General features: G+C 35.1%; 3 protein-coding genes across 3 annotated transcripts; 2 read left to right on the forward strand and 1 right to left on the reverse strand.

Moving 5' to 3' along the window:
• Nucleotides 1-1104: 1104 nt before the first annotated feature.
• LOC114752170 (uncharacterized protein At3g49140-like) lies at nt 1105-6194 on the forward strand. Its single transcript, XM_028940899.1, has 11 exons — nt 1105-1236; nt 1492-1585; nt 2096-2318; nt 2647-2749; nt 2844-2911; nt 3716-3883; nt 3964-4092; nt 4257-4580; nt 5079-5231; nt 5612-5707; nt 5968-6194. The coding sequence occupies exons 1-11, from the start codon at nt 1182-1184 to the stop codon at nt 6070-6072; spliced, it is 1518 nt and encodes a 505-aa protein (XP_028796732.1). The 5' UTR covers nt 1105-1181; the 3' UTR covers nt 6073-6194.
• Nucleotides 6195-7730: 1536 nt separating this feature from the next.
• LOC114752159 (vegetative cell wall protein gp1-like) lies at nt 7731-8447 on the reverse strand. Its single transcript, XM_028940887.1, has 2 exons — nt 7904-8447; nt 7731-7825 (listed from the first exon to the last, which is right to left on the reverse strand). Exons 1-2 carry the CDS (start codon nt 8445-8447, stop codon nt 7731-7733), a joined length of 639 nt encoding a protein of 212 aa, XP_028796720.1.
• A 2226-nt stretch (nt 8448-10673) lies between these two features.
• LOC114752160 (DUF21 domain-containing protein At5g52790-like) lies at nt 10674-13960 on the forward strand. Its single transcript, XM_028940888.1, has 9 exons — nt 10674-10854; nt 10945-11021; nt 11189-11272; nt 11404-11517; nt 12766-12852; nt 12947-13086; nt 13189-13276; nt 13487-13560; nt 13753-13960. The coding sequence occupies exons 1-9, from the start codon at nt 10674-10676 to the stop codon at nt 13958-13960; spliced, it is 1053 nt and encodes a 350-aa protein (XP_028796721.1).
• Nucleotides 13961-14274: the final 314 nt, after the last annotated feature.

The following is a 14274-nucleotide window of genomic DNA, read 5'->3' on the forward strand; positions in this document are numbered from 1 at the left end:
AGTATTTTACTGGCTTCAAATTTTGGGGAGCGGACCAAAATTAAAATGAGATTAACTTTCAGAAAATATTAGCTTTTTGTTAAACAATGAACTTTTGTTTGGCGTCTTTTTCTATTTTTAGAAGATATATGAATGATTTGAAATCCTTTACCACGCCATGTCATTCTAACTTAATTTTTCTAACAATCCAACGCATCATAATCTTTAATTTATGAGCGATATGGGAGGAGAAAGCCTTTTTTAAGCTTTTTTTTTTTTTCCCTACTGCTACGCTCAAATTCAATAAAAATTTTCAGTAATATGAGATATTTGATGATTTTTTTTTTGATAAACTGAGATATTTGATGATTTTAATTATTTCTAATGTTGTTGTGCTTTACCATAGGAAAATATGGATAAATTTGTGTATAATATTTTTTTACATAATTTTAAATTATACTCCCTCCGTTCCTTATTATAAGAGACGAATAACCGAATTACGTTGATAAAAAAAACTGTTAAAATTAGTTAAGAACAATCAATGTGTAAAAAGTATAATCTTTTTTCCAAAAATACCCTCATTAATAAGGAGAGAGAGCATGAGAGAGAATAATTAAATTATTAAAAGAAAGAGAAGTGGGAGGGAGAGAGAGTGTGAGTTGGAGACAATAAATATGGGTAAAATAGGAAATCAACACAAAAAAATAGAGACAACTTTTAAGTGTCTCTTATATATAGGAACAAGCTATAAGTATCAAATGTCTCTTATAATAAGGAACGGAGGGAGTATTATTTTAACTGAGACCGATTTTATTACCAGCGAACGGTGCCCCTGCTAGCCCTTTTTTTTCAGTGGCTGGTCCAATTAGCATGGTAGTTCATTAACTTCTGTGGTCAGACAACTGCCTTTTGGATATAAAGCTAAGGAATTACAATCAAGTTTCATAAAAAAAAATAATTAGTTTTATTTTTTTTATTTGGAACCTCATTCTTATTCTCTCGTAAAGTTACCGAGAAAAGGATATTCGGCGTTGATGATGCGCCAATCAGATTAGGAGAGGCGTCCGGATAGAGTGTGGCGACGCTGTACAAGATCATAGCCCAACAAAGCCAGGAGCGCCTCATCCTCCCGCACTCTTCCCTTGGAACTGAAAAAATGCTTGTGGATAATATCATACTCTTCACAATTTGAACGCCTGACGATGATGATTATCGAACCAACCATGGCCGCCCGATTCTCCGCCCCTGCCCTATCTTGTACACCCTCTCTCTCTCTCTCGTTATCTCTGAACCCTTTACTTTGCTCATTTATATTTCTCCAAATGCTTTCATTGCTTCCATGATTGCCGTTTAAGCTCTGAAAGCTACCATGTTGGAAGCGGCAAGATCAGGAAGTTAGCTTTCTGCAATGTTATAGTCTTCACAAGTCTAGTCTATCCTGCATTGAGCATCCTCTTAGGTGTCGAAAATGGAGTGGTGATGAATGGATTCTGACGTATTCCTCTTTCGTAGATAACCGTTCAATGTGGAGCACAGATGATGTAAACGGGCTAGTCCATGCTGCTTCCTCCCGTATTGCTCGTGCCTGCTGTCTTGACACGCCATGGTACTCAGACCTCACTCTCTGTTTGAGACTTCTTATCCTCCCGAGTATGTGCCCATATGAAATTGAAAATTTAGTCTTGAAATATTGAAACTTTAATGAATAGGGGCTGAAAAGTAGAGCTGTCCCAGCTTATTTCGAGTTTCTTGATAAAATAAGGATCAAACATAATAAATGAGAACTTATTCTAAACAGTCCCAGGAGAGAAGTTTCCTTTGGGAAACCTATGATGAGACCAATGAGCTTGGGCGTCAGACTTTGTTAATTAGATTGACTTGTTGAACCAATTGGCCAGTGTCTTCAGTCGTGTAGAATGCCACTTCCCTACCCTTTCATGGTCTCTGTTAAAGCTTCTTGAAAACGTGGTGATGATTACGATTTCCTAAAACGTAAGATTTTGAACTGTCTTATCTCTACGCCGTAACGTTTCGATTAAGAATTTGCGTACCTGTAATGCATAACAGCACATCATTTTATCGGAGGAAAATTATAATAGAGACTATAAATGCACAGGGGTAGAAGTAAAAAATCCGTTGGGACTCTCTTCACAAGACGGGACAAACTTGTAAAGAATAGAATTCAAGCATCAGCAGAGCGTTCAAGGTCAGCTAAGGGTCCTGTAGAGCCAAATGGAAAGCCATCCTATCATCCATTTGAGGAAATTGCCGATTCAGCATTACAGAATAGTGGAGATGCCAGACTTACAACAGCAGAAACCGGTAGAACAATCATTGAGGTATTATTTTCTTTTCCTTATGGTACATGATGGTATACAGGATTGAACTTAGGAGGTGATGTAAACTGCTAAGAAAATTGAAGCTAGAAAAGTTATCAAGGCATTAAATTGATTAGCTTTGCCAGAAGATGAAGTAATTTGGAGAGAGAAAGAAGAATCTATCTACTTGAACATAACGAGGGTTAAGATTCTATACCCTTTGAAAATTTGTTTCTATAAAATTAGAATCAAGACCAAGATTGTGGAAATTTTTATTTAGGCTTATCATTATCATCCTTATGATACAACTCAGAATTCAGCGGATAATGATTTGATTGGCCATTTTTAGGTCAACAGTAAGGCAACACTGATGTTCTCAAGCTTGATCAATGATGAAACTCATGAAAATATTATTTGGCCTGATATGCCCTATTTGACTGATGAGCATGGAAGTAAGTGGAGGCAAGGTGTTTGTCATTTATGCATACTTGTAAGTTTCCTTGTGTTCGGATGGCTCAACCACCCATTAAATGCTGTACATTTCAGATATATACTTTCAAGTGAAGAGTGGTGAAGATATTTTCCAATCCCTAACTTCAGAAAATAACTTCGTGGTACGGGCAATTTTTGTTTTTTTTGTTTTTTGGTAAGTTCTAGAGAATGCCTAAGCTCTAATTTTTTGCTTAAACGTGCATGTAAGCATACTTAAAGCAATCTCAGTCTCATCTGTTTGTAACTTGTTTATTTTTTTTTGGATGTCCAGGTCTCTTTATCTTTTTCTCTTACTGAGTGGAAAATTTAGCTTTATATATTGTTACTGTGCTTATTTAAATAATTGTTGATTGCCTGGTGGGATATCAAAGGAGGAAACTTCGTGTTTGGCCTCCAGTAGGGAGAGGAAGGACACCTAGACGCTTGTGAGGTTCAATTCTTACCCAGCCATTTTAAAAGAACAACAGCAAACACAGAAAAAGGTTGCTTCTTGTGAAGTCATTGTAAATTCTGGCACTCCTACGAAAAAAAAAAGGTCATAGCTACGGGATATCATGACCTCGTTATTATATGAAAATCATCTTGTGAACCAGAAATTTATATGGTCAACATCTTGGATGCTATAGCGTATCATTGTCAGCAAAATGCAAAAATGCAATCATTTGGGCTTCAACTTTAACAATAATTTTATATTTATATTCTCATTATATGGCTTGCTGTTTGTCCTTATACAGCATGCAACAGAAATGATCATGCCCAATGTTAGATTATCCCATGGTTATATTCAAATGCTTGGGAGATTATATAAATCATTCACTTCTCCTTTCTTTCTTCCATTCAACCTCACGACTCAATGTTTATTTTGTATCTTTAACCTTTACCACCATATAGTTTTGTAATCATGCTTACTGTTCTGGGAGTTGCAGCAAGTTATTGTTGGTGTTGATACCATGGAAATGATCAGTGAGATGGACTTATCAGCTGCTTCAGAAATTGACTTTGGGATCGAAGAATTTGATAATCAAGATAGTAGTGATGTAGAGGACGATGATGAAGAGGATGAAGATGAAGATGGGAATGATGATTATGATTCGGTTGGATTTATTTTCAAATGTGCTTCTGATCAATAGAATCATTTCTTAATGTAAGTATAACAACAAACAGTTGTTTGCAGGAGTGGGTTGCAGTTTTTTCAGATGAGGATGGGCAAGATGATGCTGATGAAACACTGGAAGGCTGGGCGAAATTGGAGACTATGCATTCTTATTCTGATCCAATGTATTTTGCCAAAAAGTTGGCAGAGGTAAATTTTAAAGATAGAGTTTACTATATTAAGGAGCCTGGCAGTACCTTTGAGATGACAGGACAGTAACTTTTGTGGTCTTTAGAAACTTGTCTGTTGCAATTATACATGGACTTAAGGTAGTCAATTAAATATATCTGTATATTTTTTTTTTCATCATTTAGATTGCTTCAGGCGATCCAATTGATTGGATGGAACAGCCACCGGCTTGCCTAGCTATCCAAGGTCTGTTAAGACCTGCCTTTATTGAAGAACAATCTGTCATACAGAAGCATTTGTCTACCAATCTGTCCAGCAATACTGACATGAATGAACCCAAAGGAAACAGTGGAAAAAATCTTGGTGTGATTAATGGTCAAGTGGATAATCCACCGTCATCCAGAGATAATGCATCACAGTTGGAGAATAATGATATTCCTGCCAATGCGACTTCATTTTTCAAACTGGAAATGGTCAAGATTCAGCTTTTTTCAGCCCATGGACATCCGGTATGTTTGTGGACTTGTATTGTTTGCATTTGAACATGAGTGGGCTTTTTCCTTGTTTTCTTTTTCTTTTTTTTTTCCGCCCCTTTTTTTCTTGTTTACTTCCTAATATTCCCAGTTGTTAGAGCAGAATATCACCTGAGATGATACTTCTATTATTTGCTCTCCAGTCACCATAGAGAAGCCTAACTATAAATTCTATCCTTATAGGAGAAGCTATAAAGCAGCTTCAGTGGGGTTATAATATATTCTCACGTTCTCTAGTGTAAAATTTTTTTACACGTCTTCAGATATATTGTTTAGTTACTATGTAATGCAGATGAATTTAATCATGTGTTATTTTAACAAGTCAACGATGTAGATCCTATTTGCCTTCCTAGGGTATAAAATGAGACATTACGTATTCAGTTTGGGTTAAAATTAGTAATCGGATGACTGTTACCTGCGGTGTGTCTACAGTTTTGCTTGAAAAATAAAGTTGCGTATTCCAATTCTCTGTAGGCGGACCTCGAAGTAGAACACTACATGGAAGCTCAGCCTGATGCGATTGCTCACTCAGCTTCTAAGATCATATCTCGTCTGAAAGCTGATGGAGAAAAGACCACACAAGCCTTGAAGTCTCTCTGTTGGAGATGTAAGGGCATACAAGTGGAGGTAATACCTAACTCTTCGAATAACTTCGTCTAATGTCCCTCATGCCATACGTGATTTCCATAGATGCTTTTCACTGATATTTTAAGCTATCTATTCAACTAGAAAGAAATACGCAATCTCTTGTATATTTTGAACTGCTAAAATTGGTAGTATCAGGCTATCCACAATTTTAGCAACACGTTTTCAGCTATTGCTTTCTAAATGAGAACTCCTAAGTTACAACTGGGCAATAATTTGCCGAAAGATCATAAGAATGGCTAAACCATTCGTGCAATTTATCAGCTCCCTTGTCATCCATTCTTATTTAAAACTTTTTGCTTATCATACGCACATATATCACGTGTTTTTGCTGTCAATGATATCTCCTGGTTGCAATGCAGGAAGCACAACTTATCTGTGTGGACTCCCTCGGATTTGACCTACGGGTTTGCTCAGGAACTCAAGTTGAAACACTGAGATTCGCATTTAAGAAAAGGGTAAATCAGATTTTTTTATTATGCTACGCATTCTCCATCTTATATAGTTATTCCATGCATTATCCCTCTAAACCAATAAAGTCAAGTCGGGGGATGTCTTAAAGTCACTTAAAAGTAATCTTTCGAGCCCACTGAACAAAAGATAGTTCTGATGCCAAGAGGTTAGAGGTGCAACTGGGGAATTCTTGGGAGCTCGCACATATTCACGCGTTCACATTCTCCTGGGTCAATTTTACAGATACTAAATACTATCTTTGCAGGCCACATCCGAGTACAGTGCTGAGAGACAACTCAATGATTTGCTCTTCGCCAGAAGTCAGCAAAAGCAGCAAAAAATGAAGCAAACACATCAAAACGAAAGTTAAAACCTTTTATGTTCCAGGTGAACTCTTGTGGATTGTTGGACGCATTTGGCCAAGTGATTGTGTATAGCAGGTAAAAAGTAAGGGAAAAGAAGCGATGCGGATGCTATCACAATTTGTAATTTTTATTGCATTTAATGTTAATCGCAAAGTAATGCCTTTCGATCAGTGCATATGTCTCCATTGTGGACTTGTTTGTATATTCTTTACATTCTTTTATATTCACATGATTCTGGCATTCTATTTTACCGAGAACATGTTCATTTTACACAAAGCATTACAACATTGTTTCTTACGAGAGTGGCTTGGGGATGATGAATGAAAAAGAGAGTAGTCATTTGAAAAGGGAAAATATTTCAATGTCATTTAACTTTCTTGCTTTTAGGAAAATTAATAATTTGATCCTTATGTTTTTAACTCATTTGTGATTTAGTTTTGGAACCAGTTTCGGTACTCATTACTTTGATGAGTACTTTAGGCAGCCGTTTATATCTGATTTGAACGGTCTAGATTTAAAATATCTAATTATTTACTTTTAAATAGAAAAATTATTTTTTGAAAAAATGATAGCTAAGAGATCATCACTATTTTAGATTCTATACATATTAAAATAATTATTTTAAATAAACAAAAATAAAAAGAGAAATCAAATCTGAACCATTTAAATGAGATATGAATGATTCAGATCTGATAAATTTATAATGCTTATTAAAAGGATAAGCACCGAAACTGGTTTTAAGTTTTTAGACTTTAACTTGATAAAATTTTGTCTCTATAGTTTTAGCTTTGTTATAACTTAGTATCTGAATATTAGTTTAATACAAGTCAATTCTTATAATTTAACTAATTATAAACTAAAAGCACGGAAATTAATGAAAGAAGGAAATTTTCTCAATCAAAATCCACCAAATTAGAAAAACAGTATATTTAGGAAAATTGGATGATTTTGGATTAATAGTTAAAAAGCTTGCATTCTTCTCTTCTAAACTTTCAAATAACGAAAGATCTGAGAGCAATCTCTCCTCACAACAAAATCTGACCCTCGTCATATCTTAAGTCCAGCTTCGTTGCGGATCGTTGTCAACAGAATCTCAAGTAATAATCAAGATATCGTTAAAGAGAGAGTAAACTTGAAATTTAAAGGGAATACTGAAATTTAGAAGCTACGAGTATTTCATAAATTTATATTTATAGACAAAAGACTGATCACACTTTATATGGCCTTTAAATATAAATTAAGTCATTTCTATTTTCGGCCACCTGAAAAATACAAGAGAGCCAGAAGTTTGAAGGCCTAGATTCCTTCATTATTGAGCTATAATTAATAATTAAAAGCAATGATTAATTAAAATTTGAATGAAACCTTTTTTACTTTTTTGTCCCTTGTTCCCTAAACATGCATCCACAAAACGGAGCGAAAGAGATCGTTACAGGGTAGTTTTCCTTTCTAAGGGAAAATTAGTGCCAGGTGCACAAGAATAAACAGACTGGAAGTAAGAAATAGAAAGGAAAATGGAGAGAAAACACATAATATGGTGGAAATTAAAGCCTCTTATTATCTATTTTTGAATGATTAATACATATAGTAAAAGGAATTACAAGCCAGTATGCTTAATCATAAATTTTTAAATGTCCTCTTTCAGTTGTAATGTGAAGCGCCTTTAGACATTTTTAGAGCAGTTATTGTAACAATTGTTCACCAAGCCGTCTATACTCTTAATATCTGCGAAAACACACAATTTGATCTCATCAGAACCTGAACAAGAAGAATATATCAAAAAAGAAAATGAATCAAACAATATAATGAAGAGTTTTAATTAAGTAATGCACTTGCCTTGTTGATGGTGCAGGTTGTTCATAACACAGTCTCGAGTACACTGATAACCGGCATGATTGGCCGGCGGAAATATCTGGCACATGGCCAAGCACTTGCCAATGCAGAACAATCGACGAAATCCTTTTTTCTCTGCACATTTCAGCATACATTGGTCCTCGCAGGACAATGGAGGTGGCGCAATGGGATCATCCTCTGGAGGAGGAATCTGAGGAATAGGTGGTGGTTGTGGAAGAAGAGGAGCTGGTGGCGGGGGTGGCAGTGTCGTGGGAGATGGTGGAGAAACTTCTGGCACCGGCACTGGTTCATCTATGGAAGGAGATGGTGCGGGAGTATCAACGGCGGGTGGGGGCGGCAGTGTAGTAGGAGACGGCGGGGAAACTTCTGGCACCGGGATTGGTGATGGAGAATCGTGAGGGGAAGGAGATAGAGATGGAGAATAACAAAGAGATGAATGAGGAAGAGCAGAATCAGCATCATGAACGGCAAAAGCTAGAAGCATATGAAGAAGAAGAAGAATCTTCATGATAGTTGCAGATTCCATGGCTGTTAATAACACAGTTGGAGAGCTTTTTTGAGATGATGAGGAAGGTCTCAATGCACAGAATTTATAGGCGAGAGATGAAGCAGTTTGCATGCAGAATCATGTATTATATATGGAAACTGCATCAGTTAGGAAAATATCAGTCAATTATACTGATTATTGCTCGTCATTTTCATGATTATCGAGAACCTTAATTCTGGTGCTATTTGTCTGCATGTTTGATATGGGAATTAATTTTTGAGGAATGAAAGATGTTGGATTTAAAGGACACTAGTTCTTTATTATTATTATTTTTTAAATAACAAAAGTACACTAGTTTTATTATGTTGGATTTAAATATATATTTGGTACAAACTTGTAATAATATATTGTGATCAAGTGAATGAATAAGAAATTAAATTCATTAAATAAATTTAAAACCAAATATGTTCAGGTAACATGTGACTTTTAGGTAATTCCAAGCGCCATTAGTGAACTTTTTTTGGGCCCGACGCTAGCGGACATTTTCATCTAATATAGAAATGACATTAATATTGATTGATATCAAATGATTTTAATTAAATGTTGACTGAAATAATCATGGCATAATTTAATTTCATCAATCTACATTCATTACGATGTTTTATCATAATGTGAAATATAAATTTGTAATTGAGAAATTTTAACAGATATAGTTGTAATAAATATTCTATAGTTAACAATATTTTATTTTCCATATAACTAATTAATATGTCTAGTTTGGTTGCCCTGCTCGAGTATTATAATATCTATTTTTTTCCATTAGCAAAATCTTGGATGTGGAGTTATTTATTTGATAATTTATTAAAATTAAAAAAATGTTAATCATCAAATAATGTTGATATCGTAAATAAAATATCTAACAAACTGGAATATTTATAATTCGTGAACAAATTTATTTCTTGAGTTTCATAACCCAAATATAATTGAAGTAGAAAAAATACAATCGTTTAAATCAATATAAAATACAAAATATAAAAAACGATGACAAGCTGAATTATATTTTAGAGGCACCCATATATAACATAAAACTGTTAAGATACTACAAGTTATAATATTGGATATGCTTTGCTTCCTAGAATTGAGTAATAGGATTGTACTATTGTACAAAAAAATTTAATTGCGTAGTCTTTTATATTTGATATATTTTTGCCTAAAGAAAGCAAAATAAGTAGATGTTAAATATATAAAATCAAGGACCTAAGCTTTCCCGTAGGTAGCCAACTAAAAATATTATATAGTATAATATGAAAATTGTGTGCGATTGTTTTATTTTTAAAAAAAGGAAGCTAGCATGAATGAAGCCCTATGAGTTCTTGAATTTGTTGATATGAGATGCCTATTCATAATATTCATTATTCAAAAGTTAATATAATTTTTGCGGTTTATATTTTTATAACCAAAATCTTGACTTTTCTCTCCTAAAATTTTTAGTTTTCTTCTTAAGCATTTTAAACTTTAAATACGTTTTTCTAAATCTATATAAATATTTTCAAAATCTATTGTTAAAAAATTATTATCCTGAATATAGTGTTTTGTTTTTTTATTACATTAAATTTTTTTAGAAGTTTTTATCGTCCTTTATAAAAAAAATTAAGTTAATAATGTACTGTCTATTCTCTCATTTTAATTTTTGTTACATTCTTTCTAGTTTTCTGTGCTCAGTTTAAATAGGAAATTCCATTTCTATAATAAATTAGAGGACGAGCCGTTTGTATATTTGGATTATTGGTAAGAGTGGAGCTCGGGATTGAGCAATGGACAAGAAGCTCCGAGTTGGAAGATCAGTCTGTGTGGAGGACAAAAGCCAGCTTCTTGTTAAGATAGCCATTCCTTTCAAGCGGCCGTCCTACCGTTTCAAAGCCACATCATACTGCTGACTGTCATCTCTTCATCAAACATTTAATCGCTAAACTTGATTTCTCCGCCAGCACCTTAGTGCTTCGATGTTATACTTACAACAAAGATCACCCTTTTAATCAACCCCAATTTTTTTGTCTTAAATAAAATCTAGTTTCTGTTTTCAACATTATGGGTTGTCTTTTTATACGTCTTTTACACAGAACCAGCAGCAACCATTCCCCTTGAAAAGCCACATGCAGTGCGAATGTGTAAATATAAACGTACTAATCTTTCTGGCGTGCGTATATATGCACACACAATCTTCTTCTTCTTAACTGTTAGATCGTTTAGCTATAAGGTGCTATAATGGAAGAAGTAGAGTTCCCATGTTGTGAAAGGACCTTCTGGCTTCTTCTTGTGGCCTTTCTGGGGCTCGTGTTATTGGCAGGCATTGCTTCAGGTCTGGCTCTGGGACTGTTATCGTTCTCCCAGGTTGATCTTGAGGTCCTTATTAAAGCTGGTAGCCCAAACGACAGAAAAAATGCAGGTTTCTGATGAAAACCACGTCACCACGCTCTGCATTGTTTGATTATTGTAAATCTGTTGTTGCTTTATTATCATTGGTTTATATTTGCAGCAAGGATTTCACCATTTGTAAAGAATGGCCACTTCGTCCTCTGTACTCTCCTTATTGGCAAATCACTTGCTGCAGAGGTATGATAATGTGTGCATGCATAACATCCTCCACATCGTTTTTATACTTCAAAAGTTATTAATGAATCTGAATCATAATTTGAAAGCCTAAAACCTGATAATGATATTTGTTCGTTGGACTTATGACTAAGAAGAGAATGACATTAATTTGATGTTTATAATGTAAGGCAATGCCAGTTGCTCTGGACAGAATACTTCCCTTCTGGCTTGCTATTCTAGCATCAGCTCCCCTCGTCACTGTCTTTGTGGAGGTAATTATGTTCATATATATTCTTTTTAACCTGGTTGTGAAAATCCAAAGAAATCAATCAAAAGAATTAGAATCAATCAATTCATTATGAGTTCGAATATTTAACTTGGTTACCATAATTTCTGTTGTTAGATTGTTCCCCAAGCTGTGGCAGCCCGTTATGGACTAACTTTAGGAGCAAAGATGGTTCCCTTTGTTCAGCTCCTTCTTGTCATCTTCTCTCCCATATCCTATCCTGCTAGTAAGGTAAGAATAAAATATATATTATTAGAAAATCCAAGAACATATATTTAATTATTATACGTTATATAGGTTATGGATTTTTTATACAAACTTAAGGGTTTTCAATCTTATCATGTCCAAGATCTTTTGGCTGTTCATTCTTACATATTTTAAGGGACTGAGGTGGCATTTGAATGTTTTAGACAATTGAGATCTCGGATAGAGTAAAACTGAAAACCCTTACGCTGTGTTTGACTCGATGGAGGGAAGGGAAGGGGAGGGATTTTAATCAAGAGAAGGGAAGGGGAGGGGAGGAAAGGGGAGGGTAGCTACAAAGGGGAGGGGAGGGAGGGAGGGAGGGGGAAGGAAGGGGAGGGATTTTAATGATCTCCTGTTTGGATTGATTGGAGGGGAGGAGAGGGAGCAATTTTAATAATACCTTATTTTGTTCTAATAAAAAATTGACTATTTTAGCCTCATAAAATTTAAATGAATTTTCTCACTTTTTTATTTTGTTAAGATATAACTATATATATAATACAATTCACCAATTTTGAGTTACAAGACATAGTCACACACTTATAGAATATCAAGATAAAAAGTTACGAGTGATAGATTTCAATCTAAGAAAAGACCTTGAAGGTGAAAGAAAATACCAACAACCTCTTGGAATTAGAAGAAGAGAAAAAAAAAAGTTTACAAATGCTCACTAATTTTGGAGACAATTATCTTAATAACCTCTTGTTGGATGCTCAAAAAAACTCTCTTATGTAGAAATGTTTACGACTGATTAGAGGTTAACAAATCAAAAGGGTATATAAGGAATAGAAATATTATCTCTCATCTCCCCTCCAAAAAACCCCACTTTTGGAGGGGAGGCTAGAAGGGAAGGGGAGGGGAGAAGAATCCCTCCCCTCTTTAAAAACCATCTTAACCAAACGAGGGAAGGGGAGGGGCTCCCCTCCCCTCCTAAAAAATTACACCGGCCAAACAAGGGGAGGGGAGCAACTCCCCTCCCCTCCCCTCCAAAAATCCTGTACCAAACATAGCGTTAAGCTGTATGTGGTAAACCTGAAGAAAACATTAAAGAAGACTAAAAAGGAGTACATGCCAACATGAGACTCCCAAAAGTTTTATTTTATAAAAACAAGTAGACAAACTGAAGCATAACCTCAACTATCTGAAAGGCAAGTGGCCTTTTATAAGAATTTTTTAGCAGATTCGATTCTCCGAAAAAGCATAACCTGAAGATCTTCCCGTTATGGCATGCAGCTTCTGGATTGGACTCTTGGGAAAGAGCACTCAGTTCTCCTAAGAAGATCAGAGCTTAAAACATTTGTGGACTTACATTCAAATAAGGTTTATTCACGTCCTTTCTCTGTTCTTTCTGAACTAAAATCCATGAAGTTTAAGAGCCACTGAACCTGCATGTGGCTAAATTATTAATATGCAGGCAGGGAAAGGAGGAGAACTATCTCATCATGAAACTTCAATAATCTCAGGTGCAATGGATTTGACTGAGAAGAAAGCAAAAGATGCAATGACCCTCCTCTCTGAAGTTTTTTCCCTTGACATAAACTCCAAATTGGACATGTAATATGTCATAATAGCTCAAGTTTCTACTGATATATATATGTTATTTTCCCCTTTTTCCTCCTGTCTTCCTTTATCGGTATAGTTCAACTTTATCTCCAGGCATACAATGACTCTAATAACTAGCAAAGGTCACAGTCGAATACCTATATACTCTGGAACTCCAAGAAACATCATTGGCCTCATATTGGTACGTACCTTTTAATGGAATGAAGTTGAATACGGTTTCTGCTTTAACTATTTGATATGCATAATTTGGATAGCTTAGTACCATTCATATATCCATACAAATTGCAGACTTATAACAGTTCTTAAACCTCAAATTTAGTCTTCGAGATTCAAATCCAATAATCATTAATTTCCTAGCATTTATTCATGCTTTGCAATTCTTTTTTTGCAGGTTAAGAATCTAGTTTTCTGCCGCCCAGAAGATGAGACCCCAATCAAGAATTTGATAATCAGGAAAATTCCTAGGTATGAGAAATTCTGTATGTCTCGTATTTTGATAATCCATATATCCCATCTGAGTTTCAACATCATGCCTAGCCATTAGATAATTTCTGCTGGTAGTTTTCATGCCCGCATTAATTAATCGTTATCACTATTCTTATTTCTCAAACTGTGTAATAACTAACTTCAGTATAAACTGGGCATAATCTTGTACAGGGTTTATGAAAACTGGCCGCTTTACGACATGCTGAATCAATTCCAGAAGGGTCACAGCCATATGGCCGTTGTGTTGAAGGAAAGCAAAAACGCTAAGAAAACTACAGCTCAGAATGCTAGCACCCCTACTTATTTTAACATGATTACAGATAAACTACCAAATGAAGTGCAGATCAATAAAGGTAGCATCATATGGCTTTTAAACTAGCATTTTATCAAAGCTATTATGTTTTCTTTGAGATTGTACCAATCTTTGGGCCAGGCCGGCATGGCTCAGATGGCTTTTAAATTAGCATTTTATCAAAGCTATTATGTTTTCTTTGAGATTGTACCAGTCTTTGGGCCAGGCCGGCATGGCTCAGATTGGATCATGTTGAAGGCAGCTTCATAAATGAGACTGATTTTAAGATTGTTTTTCTTGATTCTGTATGCAGAATATAACCCTTCCTTTAAATTGGAAGAGAATCGCAGTGCTTCCATTTATGAATCCACTTTGTCTTCTCGGGACACTAAATATCACAG

Source organism: Neltuma alba, unplaced genomic scaffold (genome assembly GCF_004799145.2).
Source record: "Neltuma alba isolate B1F8T4 unplaced genomic scaffold, ASM479914v2 tig00007263_pilon, whole genome shotgun sequence".
In the NCBI taxonomy this organism is placed as follows: Eukaryota; Viridiplantae; Streptophyta; class Magnoliopsida; order Fabales; family Fabaceae; genus Neltuma; species Neltuma alba.